We start from the raw sequence: 25,025 nt of genomic DNA, 5'->3' as shown, positions 1-25,025 counted from the left end.
ACTTTACAGGAAATTCTTACTCAGACCGTCCTTGCTTTAGAAGAACATGGTCTAAAAATAGCCCCAGAAAAGATTCAGACTGAACCTTCTTTTTCATACTTAGGCAGAATATTACATACCTCTACTATCACCCATCAGCCTCTACAATTAAGAAAAGATCATTTAAACACATTGAATGATTATCAGAAACTATTAGGTGATATCAACTGGGTCAGGCCATATCTAAAAATAACCACTCTTGACTTAAAACCTCTATTTGACATTTTAAAGGGAGATTCTAACCCTAAGTCTCCCCGACAATTAACTGTAGAAGGAGAAAAGGCTATAGCAAAAATAGAACAGGCCATCAATAAACAGCAACTACAGTATCTAGATTATTCCAAATCTTGGGCCTTAATTATTCTAGCCACTAAATATACTCCTACAGGATGCTTGTGGCAGGAAGGACCATTAGAATGGATACATTTACCTGTCACTCCTAGGAAGATTGTACCACCCTATCCCTCCCTAGTGGCCACTCTCATTATCAAAGGTAGACGACGCAGTATCGAACTCTTTGGAAGAGAAGTTACTGAGATAATAATACCTTATAAAAGAGAACAATTAGACACACTATTACAATTTGAAGAAGAGTGGCAAATAGCTATAGGTAACTTCCCAGGACAAATTTTACATCATTTGCCAAGATCACCTATATTGCAATTTCTCTCCCTACATCCGTTTATATTTCCTATTAAGTGTTCAAAAGAACCATTATCACCTCCTGCCTCCTTAGTATTCACAGATGGTTCCTCTAATGGTAGGGCAGTAACAATCATTGACTCAATAACCCATGTTCAACAAACTCTAGAGATGTCAGCTCAGAGAACAGAGCTTTTGGCAGTTATTTATGCTTTTGAACAATTGCAACAGGTCCCCTTTAACTTGTACACTGACTCTCAATATATAGTTAAATTATTTCCTCATATTGAGACCGCCTCTCTCCCACAAGGAAGAACAGCCATTTTCTCTTTGTTAACTCAGCTACAAACTTACATTCATAAACAAGAAAAGGCTTTCTATATTGGACATATTAGAGCTCATTCCTGCCTGCCAGGACCCTTAAGCGAAGGAAATTATCAGGCGGATTTACTAACTTGCCCAGTAGTTTGTACAGCTCTAGAAGAAGCCCGGCGGTCTCATGCCATTCACCATCAAAATGCTTCTGCTCTCCGTCTATATTATCGCATATCTAGAGAAGCTGCTCGAAGTATTGTGCGTGACTGCAGCCATTGTCCTACTCATTTTCCTAGCCCTGCTACTGGAGTTAATCCAAGAGGACTTAGACCCTGTGACTTATGGCAGATGGATATTACTCATGTCCCATCTTTTGGCAAACTTTGCTATGTGCATGTTTGTATTGATACCTTTTCTCATGTTATCCTTGCTTCTGCACGTACAGGAGAAGCCTTTAAAGATGTAAGTCAACATCTATTCCAATGCTTTTCCTACCTAGGAATACCAAGGGCACTTAAAACTGACAATGGGCCTGCCTATATCTCTAGAGCTTTTAAAAACTTATGCTCTACATTCGGCATCGCACATACTACAGGAATACCCTACAATCCTCAAGGCCAAGCAATAGTAGAAAGGGCTCACCAAACTTTAAAAAAACAAATTAAAAAATTACAAGAAAATGAGTTTAAATATTCCTCTCCTCATCATGTTCTACAACATGCTCAATTTGTAATTAATATACTAAATGTAGATTCTGAGGGAAATTCCCCGATGTACAGGCATTGGAACCCTGATCTAACTAAACCTAAAGCCCTCGTCAAATGGAGAGACTTGCTTACAGGAGCCTGGAAGGGACCTGATGTACTTTTAACCCAGGGGAGAGGATATGCTTGTATATTTCCACAGGACGCAGACTCACCTGTGTGGATTCCAGACCGTCTAGTCCGACCTTATGTCTCACCGCCCGCCATCTCTGCCTCATCATAGCACACCTGACCAGTGCCCGTCTGCAGCAGATGTGCAGCCCTGAGCTGGAACAATCTGTCCATTGGGAGGATCACATGTGCCTCCGTTTTGTCTTTCCACATGTCCCAGCTTTGCCCCACATCTCCTTTCCTTTTTCCTTTTTTTAAAATCTAACTACTTGTTTGCTGGTTCTTTGGCCTTTCTCCTTCTTTCCTGAACACAGCGTTTTCTAGAACCTCCCTACCCTACTGTTCCAGGAAGGGCACCTCCCTTTTATGCCGTGACTAGGGGTGTTTGGTATATGCCCCATACATGGAGTTGTCTTGTGCCAAGAGCCTGACATCCTGGGCTGAGAAAGCCCTGTTCCAGGACTCTCCTTTGTCCTGTATTGGCGCCTCTTACCCTTGTGCCAAGAGGGACCCTCTTCTTACAATCCAATTTCCCATAGCTGTTGCCTGAGCTCTCTGTTCATGCTGAGGTTGAAGCCTCATGGTGGCTGGTACCATGGATCTGTCTCTCACCCAATAGCGTGAGCTGGGCCCTCCCTGGAGAAGAAACCTGGGTTCCCCAAGATATGTGATCAATGCCGGGGCCCCGTCAGCAGGCAAGGGGATCCCAAGGCAGTTGCTGGGCATGGAGGCCAGAGGGACATAGGCTACCAAGGAGACAGAGCTGAACCTCACATCACCCTACTTGGCCCAGAGATGGCTGGTAGTCAAAGACGGGTAAGACACCACAGGGTGGGGCAACCTAAGACAGGCACAGTCGGGGGGCCAATAGGAGAGAACTTGGGGTTCAACAGAGGTGGGGCACAGATCCTCACCCCCCCCCCCAATGGTCCAGGGGCTTGAACACTCGCCCCTTCTGAGGAAGGTCTCCTGTCCCCATGGCTGCTTCCCGCTTCCTATGCCCAGCTCAGATAGGGACCCAGGTAAAGACAGAGACTGGCTGACAGCAGCTGCCCTCTCACTGCAACAGGACTTGTTTCCCATTTCTACCTTGGACCACGGGGAAAGGGTCAGCTGAAGGAAAAGGCTGTGTCAGGATGCTGCCTTCTTCCCTTTCTTCTCCTTCTTTTTTCTAAACACTTCCATGCCTTGTAGTTCTTTTGCTTTCTCTTCTTTTTCTCTCTACTACCCTCCATCTTCCATATCAGCTGACCCAGAGGGCACAGCTTACTCCTCCTCGGACACCGACACCACCATCAACCACGGCCCTGATGGACCCTTTGATGCAGCCCTTCAACTCGCTGACGCTTCGGGAAGCCCGTCGCCAGTGACGCCGCCCGCTAGCCAGACCAACAAAGACAATCAAACCAACAACTTGAGGACAGCTGAAATCCCTTGACTGAAGAGGCCAGCAACCTTCTACAGGAATGGGGCTCCTTGTGCGCTCCATCCACTATGTTTATGGTTATGCTCACTGTCATTGCTTGCCAGTCTTCTTCCGAGTCTTAAACGGCCAGTCTGAGAGGTGGCCACTGATTTGCATGCGCTATCATTTAAAAAATAAAAAAGGGGGAATTTGCCGGAAGCCAGTCCATCCTTGCTGCTTGACACAGTCGCTGCAGGACAGAAACATCTGCACAGCATATGTTTCAAGGGACCTGGCGTATATAGCATACTGTTCTTAATATGTTTGCTCCCCTTAGCGCTGTGTGTTTTAACCAAGGTCACCTCTCCGAGAAAGGTTGTTTCCCCAGGTAGGGATTTTTCCCTGAAGTTAGGGAGGGGATGAAACTCCTTAACTAAGTGCCAGGCGGGTAGTTAATCACTTTAACTACAAACAATCATGCTTAAGCTACATAATCTTTACTCCCTGGAGTGGAGATAAGAAACGCCCTAACCTTTGTAATAGAAATTGACAGGATTAAAATCAACTGGTATAAATACGGATGTAACAAGACAATAAACAGCAGAACTTCGCTGGAGATCCAGACCAGAACTTGGCTGGAGATCCTGGCTAGAGATCCTGGCTAGGCTGCTGATCAACTGAACGCTGTCTCTGTGTCATTCCTTCTTCGCCGACTCCATCCACACCTTTGGGGACCCCTGGACCTGCTGGGGTTGGACCCCGGCAGTTTTAGTAAAATATCTTTTGTTATTCAAATAAATAAATAAATGATAAATAAAAAGAAGCAACTCTGTGGAGAAAGGATAATCTTTTCAATGAATTGTGCTGGAGCAATGGGATCTCTATATTCCAGTGATTTGGAGAGGGTGGGGTGAGAAACCCTTCAATCCATACCTCACACCAGATTAAAAAATTAATTCAAAATGGATCACCAGCCCTAGCCAGTTTGGCTCAGTGGATAGAACATTGGCCTGAGAACTGAAGGGTCCCAGGTTCGATTCCAGTCAAGGGCACATGTTAGGGTTGTGGGCTCAATCCCCAGTAGAGGGCGTGCAGGAGGCGCCAATCAATGATTCTCTGTCATCATTGATGTTTCTATCTCTCTCTCCCTCTCCCTTCCTTTCTGAAATCAATAAAGACATATATTTTTTAAATGGATCATCAATTCAAATGTAAAACCTAAAGCTATGAAACTTCTAGAACAGAAGGTGGGGGCCGGCGGGGGGTTGGGGGGGGGGGAGTTGTGACCTTGAGTTAGGTAAAATTTGTCAGCTTCAACACCAAAAGTATCATCCATAAAGAACAAATTGTTATTTCTGGGTTTTCTGCTCTGTTCCATTGGTCTATATGCCTGTTCTTGTGCCAGTACCAGGCTGTTTTGAGTATAGTGGCTTTGTAGTATAATTTGAAATCTGGTATGATGATTCTTCCAACTTTGTTTTTCTTTCTCAAGATTGCTGCAGCCATTTGGGGTCTTTTTTGATACCATATAAATTTTTGGAGAATTTGTTCTAGCTCCATGAAATATGCTGTTGGTATTTTAATGGGGATTGCATTGAATCTGTAGATTGCATTGGGTAGTATGGACATTTTAATGATGTTGATTCTACCAATTCATGAACACTGTATATTCTTCCACTTGCATATATCTTCCTCTATCTCTTTTTTCAATGTCTTGTAGTTTTCCAAATACAGGTCTTTTACTTCCTTGGTTAAGTTTATCCCCAAGTATCTAAAATTTTTGTTGCAATACTAAATGGGATTGTTTGTTTGGTTTCCCTTTCTGAGAATTCATTATTGGTGTATAAAAATGCCATAGATTTCTGGGTATTAATTTTATATCCTGCTACATTGCCAAATTCATTTATTAAATCTAGTAGTTTTCTGATGGAGTCTTTAGGGGTTTCTATGTACAGTATCATATCATCAGCGAATAGTGACAATTTTACTTCTCATTTCTAATTTGGATGTCATTTATTTCTTCTTCTTGTCTGATTTCAATGGTTAGCATTTCTAGTACTATGTCAAACAGGAGTAGTGAAAGCAAGCATCCCAGCTTTGTTCCTGTTCTTAGGGGAAATGGTTTTAGCTTTTGTCCATTGAGTATGATGTTGGCTATAGGTTTGTCACATAAGGCTTTTATTATGTTGAGGTGTAATCTCTCTATTCCCACTTTGTTGATAGTCCTTATCAAGAAAGGGTGTTGGATTTTGTTGAATGCTTTTTCTGCATCTATTTTTTTGATCATTTAATATTTGACAGAGGAGGCAAGAGTATACAATGGAGTCAAGACAGTCTTCAATAAATGGTGTTGGGAAAATTGAACAGATACATGCAAAAAAATAAAATTAGACCACCAACTTACACCATACACAAAAATAAACCCAAAATGGATAAAAGACTTAAATGTAAGACTGGAAACCATAAAAATCCTAGAAGAAACCATTGGCAGCAAAACCTCAGACATCTCTCATAGCAATATGTTTACAGATACATCCCCTAGGACAATAGGAATTAAGGAGAAAATAAACAAATGGGAGTACATCAAATAAAGAGCTTCTTCACAGCAAAAGACACCATCACTAAAATAACAAGAGTACCCACTCCATGGGAGGACATATTTGCCAATGATACATCTGAAAAGGGGTTAACCTTCAAAATCTACAGGGAACTCATTCAATTTAACAAAATGAAGATAAACAATCCAATTTAAAAATGGGCAAAGAACCTCAATAGACAACTTCTCCAATATGGATATACAGAAGGCCAAATGGCATATGAAAAAGTGCTCAAAGTCACTGATCATCCAAGAGATGCAAATCAAAACGACAATGAGGTACCACCTCACACCTGTCAGAATGGCTATCATCAACAAATCAACGACAAGTGCTGGCGAGTATGTGAAGAAAAGGGAACTCTCTGCACTGCTGGTGGGAACTCTGCACTGCTGGTGGTGCAGCCTCTGTGGAAAACAGTTTGTAGTTTCCTCAAAAATTAAAAATGGAACTCCCATTTGACCCAGTGATCTCACTTCTAGGAATATATCCTAAGAAATCAGAAACACCCATCAGAAAGGATATATGCACCCCTATGTTCATAGTAGTGCAATTTACAATAGCTAAAATTTGGAAACAGCCTAAGTGCCCATCAGCAGATGAATAGATTAAAAAACTGTGGTACATCTACACAATGGGATACTAGGTAGTTGTAAAAAGAAGGAACCCTTACCATTTGCAACAGTATGGATGGACCTAGAGAGCATTATGCTAAGCGAAATAAGCCAGTCAGAGAAAGATAAGTGTCACATGATCTCACTCATATGTGAAATCTAGTGAACAACATAAACTGATGAACAAAAATAGACCCAGAGACATAGAAACATCGAACAGCCTGTCAAACCTCAGAGGGAAGGCAGGGATGGGGAGGAGGGGAAGAGATCAACTGATGAACTCATATGCGTTTATGTGTAACCCAAGGACACAGACAGTATGTGGTGAAGGCTTAGGGGGAGGGAGGTGGGAGAGGGCAATGGGGGGAATAAAGGACATATGTAATACCTTCAACAATAAAAATTTATTTTTTAAAAAGGAACAAATTGATAAACTGGACTTCTATCAAGATTGAAAACTGTTCTTCAAATGACACTATGAAAAATAACAAAAAAACAAGCCATAGATTGAGAAAATACATTTGTTAATCACCTACCTGATAAAGCATTTGTACCCAGAAGACATAAAGAATGCTCAAAACTCAGTAAAACTAAAATTAACAACACAATTTAAAAAAATAGGCAAAGATGTCAACAGTCCTTTCACCATAGAAGATATAAGAATGAAAATAAGTCCCTGAAAAGAAGCCCAACATCATTAGTCATTCAGGAAATACAAATTAAAACCACAATAAGATACCACTATCCACATATTAAATGGCTAAAACTTAAAAAATTAATCATACCAAGTGTTGAACAAGGATATGGAGGAATTAGAATTCTAATACAATGCTCTGCTTATCACTGTAAATCTACAAATGAGTGGGTTAACCTTAAAATTTTAATTATAGCCCAGCCAGCGTGGCTCAGTGGTTGCGTGTCTACCTATGAACCTGAAGGTCACGGTTCGATTCTCAGTCAGAGCACATGCCCGGGTTGTGGGCTCGAACCCTAGTGTGGGGCATGCAGGAGACAGCCAATCAATGATTCTCTCTCATCATTGATGTTTCTATCTCTCTTTCTCTCTCAATCAATAAAAATATATTTTTATAAAATTAATTATAATTAGTTGGGTAAGGTTACCTAACTCAAGGCATAAGGAACAATGATATGCAACCAAGACACAGAGAGTTGTTATTTCTGATTTATTAATGGTTTTTATTTAATCTGCATGGTCCCCTAGTCTAAACCTTGTTGTAAACGAGAAGATTTAGAGTGTCGGTGTGTGTGTGTGTGTGTGTGTGTGTGTGTGTGTTTGGGGGGGGAGGGGTACCAATGCCCCTCATTCCCCTATCTTGCTTGAGCTACTCTCATTCTGTCTATAAATACCAGCTGCCTTCTATCCAAACCACTCTATGCTTTTTAAAAAACACTTGGGGATAGGGAGAGAGTAGTACTATTTGGGCATGATCATTGCCTTCAGAAATGTTTGTCCTTTTGGAGGAAACAACTGTATGTGATAAATATACCAATTACAAATTCAGTGTGGAGGAAGTGTTGCTTTAGAAATTGTGCTAACTAGCATATACCTGTGCATTCAGATATAAACACAACAGGAAAGAAATGTACCCTAGTCTTTCCACACATGTCCCACTATCATTAAATGTTTTGAATTATGATAAATTTTCATAATTTATCATAGATGTTAGTATTAATTTAGTTCTAAAATACCAATCAGGAAACAGCATATACAGACCTTTTAATGTGGCAAGCAGTCTACTGGGCACTGTGTAAGGAATAATATTGTTGCAAAATGCACACTAAATCCATACTGAGACTCAAACTCAAGCTATTATGTTTGCTTATGAGCCACAGACATGTAAGGGCATTTTATGAGCCTCAGTTTCCTTAATCCGTAAGACAGAGAAAATGCCTGCAATATCTATCTTTACAAGGTTGTAGTAAATATCAAAGACAATTACATAAAAGTATCTTTGAAAACTTGAAGTGCTGTACACCCATAAAATGCTGTTTTTAATCAGAGGTGGATTGACTTAGTACTTTCCATTTTATACAAATCTTTAAACAAAGCCAATAAACTGTAATTTTTAAAAATATTATGCCTTGCCTTTTATGTGTTTTTCGCAGATTAAGATAAAAGCTTTTATCAAAGGGATATGAAACAAATTGAATAAATTGTGGTTTTATGTCAGGAGCTTTGACTGAAAAACTCCCAAATTTTAAGGCAAAAATAGAACTGAACCGATAACAAGACATATTCTCAACTAATATTTTTTATGTCTTTATGTTTTAAAAATTCTAGTGATATTTTTCTTTTTAAAATAAAAAATAAGCTAGAATTACACTCTCTTGACTTAGATGGTCTTGCCAATGCTATCCTTTTCTAAATACAGTGGATAATTGTAGAATAATGCTGATTACCAATTAGATTATCTCTTTGCTCTCTGTAACACTTCACTGCTGTGTTTTATTTAGTCAATCTCCATATTCTTTAAAATTTCAATATACACAAAGATGCTAAAAATATATAGCAAAAATTCATAGTAACTATATATGATTATATATAACTATAGAATACATATTACAGTAATTCATAATTTGTTTTCTCTTAAAAGCATCTCTATTCATAAATTTCCCAAGCCACCCCAAGAGATAACCCTATCACGAAACTCTAAGAATCAATCTAAAACTAATTTTCAAATGTTCTAAGCAGGAGTCAAGAAACTACAACCCACAAGCCAAATATACCTCTTTTTGTACAGCCTGTGAGCTAAGAATGGTTTCTTACATTTTCAAATGTTTTCTAAGAAAAAAAAAGAAAAAAAGAAAAGAAAGAAAAGGAAGAATGTTCTGTGATATGTGGAAATTATATAAAATTCAAATGTTAGTGTCCATAAAAAGAGGCATGCTCATTTGTTTACGTATTAACTATGGCTACAAGGTTATGACAGAGATACTGTGGCCTGCAAAATCTAAAATACTGGCTAGCAATCCCAGCTGGCATGGCTCAGTGGTTGAGCATTGACCTATCAACCAGGAGGTAACGGTTCAATTCCCGGCCAGGGCACATGTCCAGGTTGCAGGCTCGATTCCCAGTGTGGGGCATGAAGGAGGCAGCCAACCAATGATTCTCTCTCATCACTGATGTTTCTATCTCTCTCTCCCTCTCTCTTACTCTCTGAAATTATTTTTTTAAATAATAAAATATTGGCTACCTGGCCCTTTAAGAAAAAAAATTTCAATCCCAGCTATAGGCTAAAAATACTTTGTATTCCTTAGTGGTGGGTACTTGATGGATAAAAGACACAGAAACAGAGAAACAACATTAAATATATCAGCAAATTTCATAATATAACATATTTACAATTTACATAAAACACCTTGAGAATCAATACCTACTACAATTTTTTAATCCACCTTATGAGGGAACTAGTATCACCTACTTTATGGGTAAGAAACTGAGGCTCAGAGAGAAGGTAGACCTCATATGAAGTCTTGCCCTTCCATCTTCAGTGCTCATTTCATTATACCCAGATGCCTTATTATTACAAGATAAATTTATCTGTTGCCATTGTCATTTTATATACAGGATAATAAAGACTTTAGGGGCCACAACTAAAGAATCCTTAATATGAGCTGTGTTAATATTTCTATAAATTAGAACATTAGAGAATTATATAGTTATTTCAAATTATTTTTTTCCTTGAGGAAAACATTTGATATTTGTCATATTTAAGAGAACAGAAATTTTTCCAAGTTTGTGTGAAACCTGGACTAGACCAGCTTTGCTCCTTGCCAAAGTCAGCACAAGAACTCCTTTTACCTTCAAAAAGACTTTTAAAAGTTTTAAGTATTTATGAACATCAAATGATACTCTAAAAATTTGATACTTTTAAACTATAAGGATTAAAATGATGGTCAATATTTTAAAATAAAAAAGAGATACATTGGCTTAAAATAACCAAAACAAAAATTTCTGACCCTGGCCCAGCGGCTCAGTTAGTTGAATATCATCCCGTACACCAAAAGGTTTCAGGTTCGATTCCTGGTCAGGGCACATACCCAGGTTTCGAGTTCAATCCTGGGTCAGGGTGCATATAGGAGGCAACTAATGGGGGGGAGGGGGGTGCGGGGACACACGTGGTGGAGGAGGGAGGAAAGAATTACTGAAATTCCTAAAATATTTTTATGCAGCAAGCTATTTTATGCCTTGCCAGTACACTCACACACACACACACACACACACACACACACACACACACACACAGTGCTTCTATTTATTTAATCTCACTTTACTTGAAAGGGAAATAGTAAAAACAAACAAACAAACAAATAAACAAAAACATCTGTCAAATAAATTTTAAATTTGGCTTATTTGCAAATTTTACATTTGGTCCATTTTCCACTCAAAATTTCCATATATATAAGTACTTAGTATTGAAATTTCATTTTTGGTAGCCACAGTAGTTTACAGAAAGCACATTCTGTCCTCTGGCCTTTGGTCAAGTTATTTGTTTCCAGAAAATTTTTCTGTGAATGTATTAAAACTTTTATAAGCCGAGATTTATACTAAATTACTATAGGAATAACACCAAATTGGTGCCACCCAAACTTCTGATTGTGACATAAACTTAGAGCAAAACATAACAGACAAACCAATTAACAGGAATTGGAAAATTTAATATCAGCTTTGTATGTAATTTAATCAAGTCACTTATTTTAAATTCAGACTAGTAATCTATATAAATGTTACCCAAAAATTCTACTTTGCCAATCCCAACTAATTTCAAAACCAGGCTAGTGTCCCAGACTAGTCTTATCATAAGAGTCACATGGAGGCTTAAGAAATAGATCCCGAGACCCTCCATGGAGAATTCGGTAGGTCTGGGGCTGAGTCATCTGTTTTTAGTAAGTGTTACGGATCAGTGGTTCTCAAAGTCTAGTTCATAACCAGTCACATCAGCATCACTTGGAACTTGACAGAAATGCAATTACCGACTCCAACCCAGATCTTGTGAATCAGGTCCAAGTGGGAAGCACTGAACTAGGTAAGTCTTATCAAGAAAACAAGTTTAAGAAGCATTTTGTAAAAACACAAAGTACTCTTCTGATGTAAAATATTACCAAACAATGAGAAATCAACGAGGATGAGAGAGAGAAAGAAAATAAAAGAGGAAAAGAAGAGGAATGAAACAAAAACAAATGGACCTTAAAGTGTATCAAGTTAATAATATAACCACAAGGGACTGAGAAGGAGGAGAAGGAATCCTAATTAACTTTGGAACTAGTATTTTGCCAATGTAAATGTTAGCCTTAGCAAAGACAAAACAAGTCTAAACATTATACTCTAATTAGTATGTTTTTCACAGTGGTATGGGTTAGCAATTTCAAAATAACTTGATATGTATTCTAGGACTGAGCAAATAGGTAACAGATTGTGGGAAAGGGAAGCCAGGTGTTTTACTACTGGAGTAAGGAGTTACAGGAAAAGAAAAAAGGCTAGAACAGATCCTGTGGCTTTAGAGTAAAATGGGAAATATTAGTATGAACACACACTTTTAATATATTTATATACAGAGAGATGTAGATATGTAGATTTGTGTATACATATGTAACATGTCTGTATTGTGTGTGTACACATATAACTAGCTCTATAGTTAAGAGGACCTAGCAATAATGCAACCCAAGTAACAGTAAACATCTAGCCCCTAGATACTGCTTTGTAAATACCATTCTCCAGTAAAAAAGGATCAGGGCTCCTTAGAGAAATAGCGGTTTCCAGTGTTATAGCAGGAAAAGTATAAAATCAACCTGAAACATTCTAATGCTGGAAAGTAAAAAATCCTCAAAAACAAATGTAAAAGATGGGATACATCAAAGGGACACAAGGACCAGCTTAAATAAGCTTCAACTAGCCAAATGAGATAATTTGAAAAATAAAATAATGAAAGTGATTATAGCCCATAAATTAAAATAATCCATGAATCCATCTTTATAGGGAGGAAGGAAGAGAGAAGGAGAAGGAGAGGAGAAAAGGAAGGAAGGAAGGAAGGAAGGAAGGAAGGAAGGAAGGAAGGAAGGAAGGAAGGAAGGGAAGAAGGGAGGGAGGGAGGAAGGGAGGGAGGGAAGAATGGAAAGTATACTTCTCACAGGGCCTAGCACTGTGACCTGTACACACTAAATGTTTCTTGATTGAATAACACTATTTCTAAAATGATCCAATTAACATTGAACACTTTTATTTACTTTAAAAATAATGTATTTTTCTTCTCTAAAAATTTCAGTCGGTTCTTTTTTATCATCAATTTCATGTTTTATAGCCTCACTAGAGGCCTGGTGCACAAAATTCGTGCACTGGAGGGGGGGGTCCTTCAGCCCGGCCTGCGCCCTCTTGCAGTCTGGGACTCCTAGCTCCTTATTGCCCGCCTGCACTGCTCCTTACCACTCGGCTCACTGCTCCTTAGCGCTGCAGTGGAGGCTGGAGAGGCTCCCGCCATCGCCTCTACTCTCACCAGCTGTGAGCCCGGCTTCTGGCTGAGCAATGCTCCCCCTGTGGGAGTGCACTAACCACCAGGGGGCAGCACCTGCATTGAGTACCTGCCCCCTGGTGGTCAGTGCGCATCATAGCAACTGGTCATTCAGCCAGTTGTTCTGCTATTCGGTCTATTTGCATATTAGGGTTTTATTATATAGGACTAGAGGCCCAGTGCACGAAATTGGTGCATGGGTAGGGTCCCTAGGCCTTGTTGGCTAACAGGGCTGATCAGGTTCCCCGCCTCCCCGCCTCCTCCTTCCCTTGCCACCCAGGCATGCCACCATTGCGCGGTTCCCTGTCACCACCTCCCCACCTTCCCGCCTCCTCCTCCCCTAGCTCCCTCAGTGCCCCGCCACTGCCGCTGGTCACTTGCCATGTTCCACATTGCCCCCGGTGGTCAGTGCATGTCATAGTGAGCCATGGAACTCCCGTTCTCCCAGTCGAACTCCCGAGGGGACACTTTGCATATTAGCCTTTTATATAGATTATATTCATATTTTTCTTTATGTCCAGAGCATGTGGAGAATATTAATAATAGGTATCCTTGTCTGTAAATTCTATCATCTCTGTCATTTCTGGGTCTTTTTCTATTGACTGATTTTTATTTTTCTGCTGGTTATAGGTTATATTTTTCCATTACTTCATATACAGAAAAGTGTATTTCCTATTCCTTTAGTATTTTTTACTGGATGCCAGACATTGTGAATATTATGCTTTTTTACTGGATGCCAGACATTGTGAATATTATGCTTATTCTAAAGAATGGACGATTTTGTTCTGGCAGTCAGTTAAGTTACTTCAGCACTAGTCTAAGCCTTTTAAGCTTTTTTTTTTTTAGTTTGGGGGAAGATAGTATAGAGAAGCCTTGAATCTAGGAGTAATCTGGCCTCACTTTAGAGTAGGTTATTATGGGGTTTCTGCTGAAAGTCATTGACATCCAACAAGGTCTCTCCAATCTACTTGGTGGAAAATTTAATTATTCTTGGTCCCATGTGACTTCTGGGGATTGTTTAGCTTACAGCTCCTGGTAATTGTTCTCTTCTAAGTAGCTTTCCTACCTACCATCATGGCAGACTGGTGTCCAGCCAAAGAGTCAAGGGGACCCCCATAATAGTTTCTGTGCACATCCCTGCTTCAAGTACTCTGCTCCATGAATTCAAGCCCCTTTATACTATCTGAACTTCTATCTCTGTCTTCTTGAATCAGCAATATTTCTGGGCTCTGCTTGAGTTCCCCAGCCCTGCGTCATGTTCAGGTACCCAAAAGGCAGAGCCACTAAACATGGAGGATTACTCCTAAGGTTGAGGGAGTAAGCCTTACACAAGAGGTAGGAGGAGAAAGGGTCAAAGTGTGGGATCCTTGAAACTGAGATTATAGAAATAAATGCTTATCATTAATGACAAGGTCTGGAGTATGTCCATGAGAAAGGGTTAATTAGATGGGGTAAAAGAAAAAAAAAAGAATAGTGAAAGTAAAGCATTCAAGAAATTGAAGATAACCCAAGTGGATGTTGAAATCACCAAGAGAGCTGACAGGAGTAATAGTGAAGAGACCAAGTAAACTAGATGTAGTGAAATGGAGTGGCTACGTGATGAAAATGTGTGACGCTTTATAGAGGAGAACCAAGATGGCGGCATAGGTTAACGCCGGAGTTTGCTGCTTTGAACAACTACTTCAAAAGTGAAACCAAAAAACGGAAGGGACATCACCCAGAACCACAGGAACGCTGGCTGAGTGGAAGTCCTACAACTAGGAGGAAAGAGAAACGCATACGGACACCCAGAGGAGGCACAGTGCTGAAGTCAAATTCTGAGGTGTGGAGTGCGCGGAGCGGGCTGGCGGCGGAGGGCGCGGTTGGCGTTTTCAATCGGGAGGGAGTCGCAGACTCTGAGCTCCAGATCCGGGCGAGTCTTTAGGGACCCAGACTCAAACAGGAGAAGCGGGACTGTCTGGCTTCGGTCAGAGCGAGTGCAGCTTTCTCTCTGAGCTTTGCAGCGGGTGCTGGGACTCAGAGAGGCAGAGCCCCTGGGGACAGGACTGAGAGCCGCCATAACTGCTCTCTCCGGCCCACCCTGTTGATCCTGTGCGACCCGCCCCGCCCAATCCCTGCACACAGGCATTTGTCGGATAGCCTCAGGCAAATGCCAGATTAGCACCTCCCTAGAGGACAGAAGTTCTCTCACTGCTGACACAGCTGATTCTCATAGCCACTTGGCCTGGAGGTCAAACCCTCCCTGGAATTAGCTACAACAATCAAGATTTAACTATAAGACTTCGAACAAAGACCACTAGGGGGTGCACCAAGGAAGCATAACAAAATGCGGAGACAAAGAAACAGGACAAAATTGTCAATGGAAGATATAGAGTTCAGAACCACACTTTTAAGGTCTCTCAAGAACTGTTTAGAAGCCGCCGATAAACTTAATGAGATCTACAAGAAAACTAATAAGACCCTCGATCTTATATTGGGGAACCAACTAGAAATTAAGCATACACGGACTGAAATAACGAATATTATACAGACTCCCGACAGCAGACCAGAGGAGCGCAAGAATCAAGTCAATGATTTGAAATGCGAGGAAGCAAAAAACACCCAACCGGAAAAGCAAAATGAAAAAAGAATCCAAAAATGCGAGGATAGTGTAAGGAGCCTCTGGGACAGCTTCAAGCGTACCAACATCAGAATTATAGGGGTGCCAGAAGATGAGAGAGAGCAAGATATTGAAAACCTATTTGAAGAAATAATGACAGAAAACTTCCCCCACCTGGTGAAAGAAATGGACTTACAGGTCCAAGAAGCGCGGAGAACCCCAAACAAAAGGAATCCAAAGAGGACCACACCAAGACACATCATAATTAAAATGCCAAGAGCAAAAGATAAAGAGAGAATCTTAAAAACAGCAAGAGAAAGAAACTCAGTTACCTACAAGGGAATACCCATACGACTGTCAGCTGATTTCTCAACAGAAACTTTGCAGGCCAGAAGGGAGTGGCAAGAAATATTCAAAGTGATGAATGCCAAGAACCTACAACCAAGATTACTTTATCCAGCAAAGCTATCATTCAGAATTGAAGGTCAGATAAAGAGCTTCACAGATAAGGAAAAGCTAAAGGAGTTCATCACCACCAAACCAGGATTATATGAAATGCTGAAAGGTATCCTTTAAGAAGAGGAAGAGGAAGAAAAAGGTAAAGATACAAATTATGAACAACAAATATGCATCTATCAACAAGTGAATCTAAGAATCAAGTGAATAAATAATCTGATGAACAGAATGAACTGTTGATTATAATAGAATCAGGGACATAGAAAGGGAATGGACTGACTATTCCTGGGGGGGAAAGGGGTGTGGGAGATTCGGGAAGAGACTGGACAAAAATCGTGCACCTATGGATGAGGACAGTGGGTGGGGAGTGAGGGCGGAGGGTGGGGCGGGAACTGGGAGGAGGGGAGTTATGGGGGGAAAAAAAAGAGGAACAAATGTAATAATCTGAACAATAAAGATTTAATTAAAAAAAAAAAAAAAAAAAAAAAAAAAAAGAAAATGTGTGACCAAGGAAATCCACATTATAAACGGGAGTTACAAAGTCCAAACTCTCCGGATAACCCTTGCTTAGTCATCCACATTGACCTGTCATCACCCCCAGCTTCCGGACCCAATCGCACGCGTTTCAAGTCTTCAAATGTCTACGTGTGCCGACGGGCCTTTGCAAATGCCCTTCACTCTATCTGGCTCATTCTTCTCTGCCCCCTCAGAATACTTGTAGTAGGTTTCCATGTGTCCCTGTGTTTATTACATGACAGCATTTTCAAACTTTATTATGTCCTTTGTCTTTACTATTAGCTCCAGGAGGGCAAGGGCTCAGTCGAGTTAACATTGTTCCCCAGCTCAGCGCCTGGTGTACACAATAGGCAAGTCATGAAGGAAGAAGAGGACTTGCATCCTAGGTCTAAGATAAAAGGCCTTAAGCAGTTCCAGAATAGCACATTTCTTTGGTATCTCTCCTTCAGATTCTCTGACAAACATTAATATCTGAGCTCAAACAACACTTTCCCTTAAGGGACATTTCTATAGGATTTAAAACTCTTATAAATATTAGGTGTTAGTTCTTTTTTAAAATATAATTATTTGCACTTGGAAGCATTTGAAAGATTTCTCTTGTGAATTTCCTAATGTCCACAGAAGGTGATTTTGATTAAAAACTTTTCTATAGTAACCAACATTATGGATTTTCTCTTCCATGGAGGTCTCATGTATTATTCTGACCATCTCTTCCTCCAGATCTAAAAGGTCTTATTTGAATTACTTAGAGGTATTTTGCACAAAGATGTGCACAAAAAATAAAATTAAAGGCAGAACTAGTATGTGACAATTGGTAAAATATACATATTCATTAGATTAAACCAAATCATATAAAGGATAGAAGAATTAATGTGGCAAAAAAGAGAGATCGCTTCTCAAATTGAATGCACTTAGGATAGGTTTTCCTGTATTGATATTTTTAGAAACCTGAGTTAAGAATAAAAGCAGGTAAAAAGAATCTGCTAAATTCATCATATGAGCAAGATTTTAAAAATCTAGTTAACTTATCATAATTTTCTTTTTTGTTGTTGTTTTGTTTTTCTTAATCCTCACCCAATGACATTTTTTCCATTGATTTTCTTGAGAGAGTGGAAGGGAGAGAGGGAGAAAGAGAGAGAAACATCAATGTGAGAGAAACTACATGAATTAGTTGCCTCACACACACACACACACACACCCCAACCAGGACCTTGGATCAAGCCTGCAACCCAGGTTTAAAAACTGTCTTTTAAACTTATGTAATGATGTTGATGCTTTTGTCCTTTTTTTTTTTTCCTGTTATTAGAGTTTGCATTCTCACAAAGAGTGCTTTGTAGCAGGTATTAATCTGTTTTGTACATAAATGTGTCAACAACTTGATGGTGGCATTTTTGAAATGTAAAACAAAGTGCTTGCAAATTGTAATTTTGCAATTACACTTGTGTACTTTGTGTACTTAAAATAAAAAGTGATCCAAAGAATTTAGGTCACTGTAGGAATGTACTACATTGCAAATGATTTCTTTTCTCTGTGCTAAAGTCTGTTTTACCCAATAAAGCAGGAAATGTTCTGCCCCAAACTTCAGCTATATCTTCATCCCCATAGGCCGTGGTCGGCAAACTGGGGCTCGCGAGCCACATGCGGCTCTTTGGCCCCTTGAGTGTGGCTCTTCCTAAGCCTTAGGAGTACCCTAATTAAGTTAATAACAATGTACCTATCTATATAGTTTAAGTTTAAAAAATTGGGCTCTCAAAAGAAATTTCAATCGTTGTACTGTTGATATTTGGCTCTGTTGACTAGAGTTTGCCGACCGCTGCCATAGGGCTTCCTTTATTGTCTCAATACTCAGAAGACAAAGTGACCGTTCTTCATCCCTCTATCTGTGCTCTTTTTCTGGAACTTGCCTATTCAACTACTCACTCTCTATCATATACCTCCAATAGGTGCCTATCTATCAGATCTCCAACTATTCTCTCCCTGCTGGGTCACTTTCTATAGACTAGAACTAAGCTCATTCTTTCCCATGCTTTAAATGTCCACCCTTAGCCTGGCATTGCCTGTATTCCTCCACCTTCCAACCTTCACAATCTCAGCTAGGCTTCTTGGGCCTCTTGGATTTATAGTCCAGCCATTTCTGTTGTGGACATTTACGTAGGTGCCGGGGCTGTACGGCATCAGAGTGGAAAATCCACCATTCTGTAAGGCTGCAACACTGGCAGCGAGGGCACGTCCTCACCCATCAGATACCCCCATTCAGGACACCGGCCCTGATGAGGACTGCACAGGGGAGCAGGGATGGCAGGGGCTTTTAGACTCATCAGTGGTAGCATCTAGGGGCCAGCACTGAGATGTGGAAATTATTAGCACAGAGACATTCAATGTCAGGGGTGACAGCAAGGACACCCTACCTGGGCTACACTTGGGATAACCTTAAGAAATAGTTCAACATAAGTTATAAGTATTAACCACAGCCTGATAATCAGCACAAAAATAAGGATGATGTCCATTAAGCATATGTTCTTCCTTTTTGATTTACATTAACTGTATTTTTGTATATAGTACATACAAAATACATATAGTAACTAATTTTTTATTTTTATATATTAAGTAATTTCCTCTGAATCACCTCCTTCCCCTATCATTTTACATAAGGATTCTTTACAATTTAGTATTTAGTTTACAGAATATTCATTTAGGCGAGACTGTGTCTGAATGTAAAGAGAAATTAATATTGCCCAGATATCAGAATTGTAAATGATGCACAGAAATGGATACAACGACAATTGGCACATAGCGTCTCCCTATTCAAGTGTCTCCTTTTGTTCAAAATGTAGTTGCATCTTAGTAAGGGAAAGCATGAAGCTACAGGGAAGTCGTAGTTCCAGTATGTGTAGAAAGGTATGTGTAGCTGCTATGTAGCTAACGGGGAGAGCTATGCTGGCGAAGCTTTTGTCTCTCATCTTCAAACCCACCCTCTATACCCTGCTTTCCCACGCTGCAACTGAGCCCTGCACAACTCCTGGATGCTGGTTAATCTCTACCTATAAGTGCTAGGACACTAGAAGGCTGATGGAGGAACAAGGGACTTGATCCCTCTTGTTTTGTTTCCTATTCATCACCCCAGCAAAGGCTCTTCACCTGGGTCGCTGCAGGTCAGTAACCAGGTCTTTCCCCCCCACATTCTCAGAACCAGCCGTAACATGCCTCCTCGGAGACCCTTCTATACAGGCGATCCAGCATCCCCTCCTCAGATACATGAGTTTCGGCTTTGCAGGGTCCCTCCATCAAGTGCCTGAAGAACCAGTACCAGCTCCTCAGAAGTCAGCTCTGCAGGATCCTTCCCCCAAGTTTTGTTTGGTTCTGGCTACCTCCCTTTCCACTCCTTGAAACAGCTCTGGCAAAAGTTTCCACTACTTCCACATTGTCAAGTCAATAGATATTACTCAGACCTTATTATACTGTTCTGTTATATCTGGCACAATTGACCTATCTCTAGTCCCACCTTTAGACAATATTATTTCTTCATCAATAACTTTCGCCTCGCTCAGCCATCGTGACTCAGTGGTTGAGCATCGACCTATGAACCAGGAGGTCACGGTTCGATTCCCAGTCAGGGCACATGCTCGGGTTGCAGGCTCAATCCCCAGTAGGGTGCATGTAGCAGGCAACCAATCAATGATTCTCTCTCATTGTTGATGTTTCTACTCTGTCTCTCTCTCCCTTCCTCTCTGAAATCAATAAAAATAAAAGTTAAAAAATAATAATTTTGCCTCATCAATACATTCCTGAGGGGTAAATTAACAAAAATTTCTTAGAAAGCACTTTAGCAATATTGGTTCAACAAATAATTACAAAGCATTTGTATGAATATGTCCAGTGAGTTAATTTCTAGAGTGAGGAATGCTGTTAAGCATAGCCAGTGCTGTGAGTGCACATTTAGTAAGTGGTAGAGCCAGGTGGTCCAACTCCAAAATATGTCTTAGTAACCTCTACACCAGGGGTTTTCAAACTTCAGTTCCATCAGAATCACCTAAGGGCTTGGTCAAACCTAGACTGACAGGCCCCACCCTTAGAATTTCTGGCTCACTAGTTCAGTTTCTAAGAAACTTCCAGGTACAGTGGGGCCTTGACTTACGAGTTTAATTCTTTCCGAGACCGAGCTCGTTAAGGAGCTCGTTAACTCAAATTACTCTGTCAACTCAATGCAAAAAATCCTCCGGGAGACAGCTGGTATCTCAAAACACTCGTTAGTCGAGACACTCGTAAGTCAAGGCGCCACTGTAATGCTGATCTGCTTCTCAATGCTACCTACTCACATTTTTTTCTTATTAGCTCTTCTTCAGCCCTGAAAACTCACCTCAGCAGGTCTCCTTCCTCAGGCAGCCTTCCCACCTCTCTTCTCTCCCCAGCTGTCCTAGCTCTCCTCACCAAGGCTCCCACACTACTCTTGTGCTCCCTCAGCTTCATGTGCGGGCCAGTACACATCAGCAGCCACTAAAACTAAAACCCGGTGCCCTTCTGTCCCAACCACTAGCCTGTGAAAAATGAATAGGAAAAAACTCCCCATCCTCCACTCAAATATCTAAGACCCCTAAATTGAGCTCATCCTTTTTTTCAGAATATATGCCCATTCATATCTGCAATGTCTTGCCACCTGAATAAAGAAGAGGAGAAAAGAGAAAAACTAATGGAAAAGAAAGTTGTATAAAAAAATATGTAAACTGCCACCTAGAAACTTACATAGACATCAAAGGAAATGTATGGATAGGAGAGGTTTCACAATCCACTTCGACACATTTTTTTTTATGTGTCATAGAAATGTACAAATTAATTTAGTTGGTACTTACAGAACATATAAAAGATGGACCTTAAGGTCATAATTCTTGAAAGAATTCTTAAATAATGGCTCTATATAACAGATGAATAATTCCAAGTCCTCTTTCATCCAGCACTGTATGTTCCAGTTTGCACCTGAATTAAAAATAAACTGCTTTAAATCTGAAAAACATTCTGAACAACTCCCTGAAAGAGAAGAGCTAAATTAAATTTACCAGTGTTCTGATACAACTCACATTGCCCATTCTGAGAGAAAACAAAACAAAACAGGCTCTACCTAGTGGGATGTGTTTGCCAAAGTCATTCAGTGCCTTTGGCCTTCAGTTTCCTTTTTGTGTAAAAAAGAATTAAATTCAATGATTGCTTCTTAGACCTTTTTATCCTGAATCACTTACATAGGACAATCCTCAAAACAAAATCCTCACATAGCTCAGTTCAGACTCACTTTCCAAGCGAAAGAGAACATTAAATATCAAAGTACAAGCAAATGTGGAGCAATATTTATGTGTCTATTTTAGCAATAAAAGCAAGGTGATTCACATTTGAACTATGATGAATGTCTTAAATTCTCGTTATTATAATATTACAGGCTCCAAATATAACTGATGAAAGTTTATTTCACAGCACACTGAAAAACTCAGCTGGTAATGTAAGATAAACTATAGGTGGTTTGTAATTTAGAAAGCAAGAGTAACAAAAAATGGAAATCATGACTATTTAGTAATTTCCATTTTTTTAAACTATCTTAGGGCAACAGTAATATATTTCCCCAAACCTAAAACCTATCTTGAGCCCCGTTTGGCAGAATAATCAATGGAAATCCTCAGTAACCACCACTTAAATTAATAATTTTAGTTTTAAAGACTAACTCATTCAGAAGTAACTAGCTATTAGCCTTTATTTATACAGTATATAAAATTAAAATCTACAGCATCATAGTCATTCCTTTCATGTGAAAAAAAATATTAACTTTTATTTTATCATTTCAAAGCTCATCATAAGGACCCTGATTTCTTATGTTCATTCTTAATACATTTAATAATCACTAGAAAGGCTAAGTTTCTTTACAAATTTTTTAAAGTGCTTAATTTTAGTGACAGTGCAGTGGAATAAAACATTTATAACAAAATTAAAAGACTATAGATTCAATTGGAGGCACTGTTAACTTATTTTAAAACTCTGATTTTATTGCATATGTATGCTTTATCCTTATTCCTAAACTGATTTCCACAAACTGTAGTGTTTCTTCCATCGAATCAGTGGTGCTCCACCAGGGCCATTTGGTCCTCCATGGGACATCTGGCAAACCCTGGAGCTATGCTGTGATTGTCACAACTGGAGAGGGAGTGGTACAGGCATCTAGTGGGAGAAGCCAGAAATACTGCTAAACATCCTACAATGCACAGAACAGCCCCGCCTAACCAAGAATTATCTGGCCCAAAATGTCAATAGTGTAGAAGCTGAGAAATCCTGATTATTCCTACATAGGAATGCTATACATATGTGTGCCTTTATTTTCATCCTGTAGGTCTCTTTATAGTGCCACATCAAGTGACTCTGCTCTATTAGCTCTTCCAGAAGGCTTAGAAGTAATTTTGTTGTTTGGATCTCCAGATGCAGCATTATGAACTATACTAGCTACATTCAGTATGCATTAACCTCACACAACAAAAACTCCTTGATTTAAAGGATCTATTGGGTACAGAGCAATTCTTTGTTTGAACAAATATTATCACTCATAATGCTTTAAAATGTAACTAATTTAACAATTGAATATTTTAAATATTTTATCTATTTAATAAGTTAGATGTGCCTTTTCTATTTTAAAGCACACTTAGAAGACCACAAGAAATGTATTTATAGTTTAAAATAAGTTCCTTCATTACATTCTTATCTAACTCTATGGGACATAAAAAAAATTGGGGGCTTATTAGTTTGGTCACATGATGAATCCTAATTCTGTTACTAATATAAAATTATAATACATGTTAAGAATCCCATCCATAAGACATCAATTCCATGCAGTTTTCAGAGAATAAAAACATTTTGTTCAAAACAGCTGAATAACAGCTAAATCTTGGAACATTAAAATACTTACCTATTTGTTGAAAAACTAAAGAATTTACTGGTGAAACGAACGCCTTCCCTTCAATGTTGTCTGCTTGTACAGAGCAGTTTTCATTTTCCTCACTCCAAATGCAACAGTGGAAAGTTGTTTTGGATGTTAAGTTAGAATAGTAGGTACCACTTGAATTAAATTTAGCTTCTAAAAGTGGCTCATAATATCCATTCAAATTTGAAGTGTTCTTTGAAATTCCAGCAGGCAAGAGAAAGTCGTAAGTTGTGTTTGGTGGCATGCAAAACAGCTTAAATCTCCAAGGAGTACTGGGATATGCCAAGTTAAATGCTGATATCACATAAATAAATTCTGTTTGGACATTAAAAACACACATAAAAAATCATTTTGACTAAGACATAAATAGGAAGTATCTACGATTAAACCATGCAGTGCTCAACAGTCATTATTTAACTTTCCAAGTGCTCAAATCAGTGCCTAATACCTAGCTCTGTATGTCTATTGTATAATGTGTTATACTTGAGAGGTGCATTTATTTATAGAGACAACTTCACTCTCTAGCACCCCTTTTTGGAAATTCATGCTTCTACTTTCTCATTAGGATAATTTATATTTTAATGAAAAGAAAGTATAACTAAATATTTCAATTTTCATTTCTAAAACTGAATATTCTAATGAACTCCAGCATAGATAAATATCTGGACAATTACATAACCAAATATTGAAGTGCTGTTTTAGTATTTCTTTTTTAAAGTATGTTTTTATTGATTTCAGGATCAGCTCATCCAAGTATCCTGATGTTGAAGACAAATCCTTTATAAAAGGATTCAGTGAAAGTACTGTTAACATTTTGGTGTTATTCTTTTTAAGAAATATTAAAACAGCCTTGTCCACGCGGTTCAGAGGTTGAGCATCAACTTATGAACCAGGAAGTCATGGTTTGATTCCCTGTCAGGGCATTTGCCGGGGTTGCGGGCTTTGACCCCCAGTAGGGGGCATGCAGGAGGTAGCCAATCAGTGATTCTCTCTCATTGCCCTGGCCAGTGTGGTTCAGTTGGTTGGGCATCATCCCATGTACCAAAGGATTGCTGGTTCAATTCCTGGTCAGGGCACATGCCCAGGTTGCAGGCTTGATCCCCAGCAGGGGGTGTGCAGGAGGCAGCCAATCAATGTTTCACTCTCACATTGATGTTTCTCTTTCTCTCTTTCCCACTCCCTTCCTCTCTGAAATCAATATATATATATATTGTGCACACTATTCAAAATAAATATCCCTCTTTAGGAATTAATCTACAAAAATATTCTCCAGCCCCAATTGGTTTGGCTCAGTGGATAGAGCGTCGGCCTGCGGACTTAAGGGTCCCAGGTTCAATTCCAGTCAAGGGCATGTACCTTGGTTGCAGGCACATCCCCAGTAGTGGGTGTGCAGGAGGCAGCTGGTTGATATTTCTCTCTCTCTAACTTCTCTAACCCTCTCCCTTCCTCTCTGTAAAAGATCAATAAAAATATATATTTTTTAAAAATATATTC

The 25,025-nt window shown here is 39.5% G+C and overlaps 1 protein-coding gene across 4 annotated transcripts in view; it reads right to left on the bottom strand.

Annotated features, from left to right (window-relative positions):
* Positions 1-25,025, bottom strand: part of LEPR (leptin receptor) — a 101,915-nt gene that overhangs the window by 37,566 nt on the left and 39,324 nt on the right. For all 4 annotated transcript variants that reach the window (XR_004974164.1, XM_036350770.1, XM_036350769.1 and 1 more), the window contains 2 exons: positions 23,517-23,846; positions 21,430-21,553 (listed from right to left, as the gene is read on the bottom strand). Coding sequence is in view for 3 of the 4 variants with exons in the window: in XM_036350770.1 (XP_036206663.1) it covers positions 21,430-21,553; positions 23,517-23,846 (454 nt within the window). In the remaining variant the exon portion in view is untranslated. The remainder of the gene's footprint in view (positions 1-21,429; positions 21,554-23,516; positions 23,847-25,025) is intronic.

The sequence above is a fragment of the Myotis myotis genome, unplaced genomic scaffold (assembly GCF_014108235.1).
Source record: "Myotis myotis isolate mMyoMyo1 unplaced genomic scaffold, mMyoMyo1.p scaffold_m19_p_2, whole genome shotgun sequence".
In the NCBI taxonomy this organism is placed as follows: Eukaryota; Metazoa; Chordata; class Mammalia; order Chiroptera; family Vespertilionidae; genus Myotis; species Myotis myotis.
Note: the sequence above shows the minus strand (reverse complement) of the source record. Positions and strands in the feature narration are given on the sequence as shown.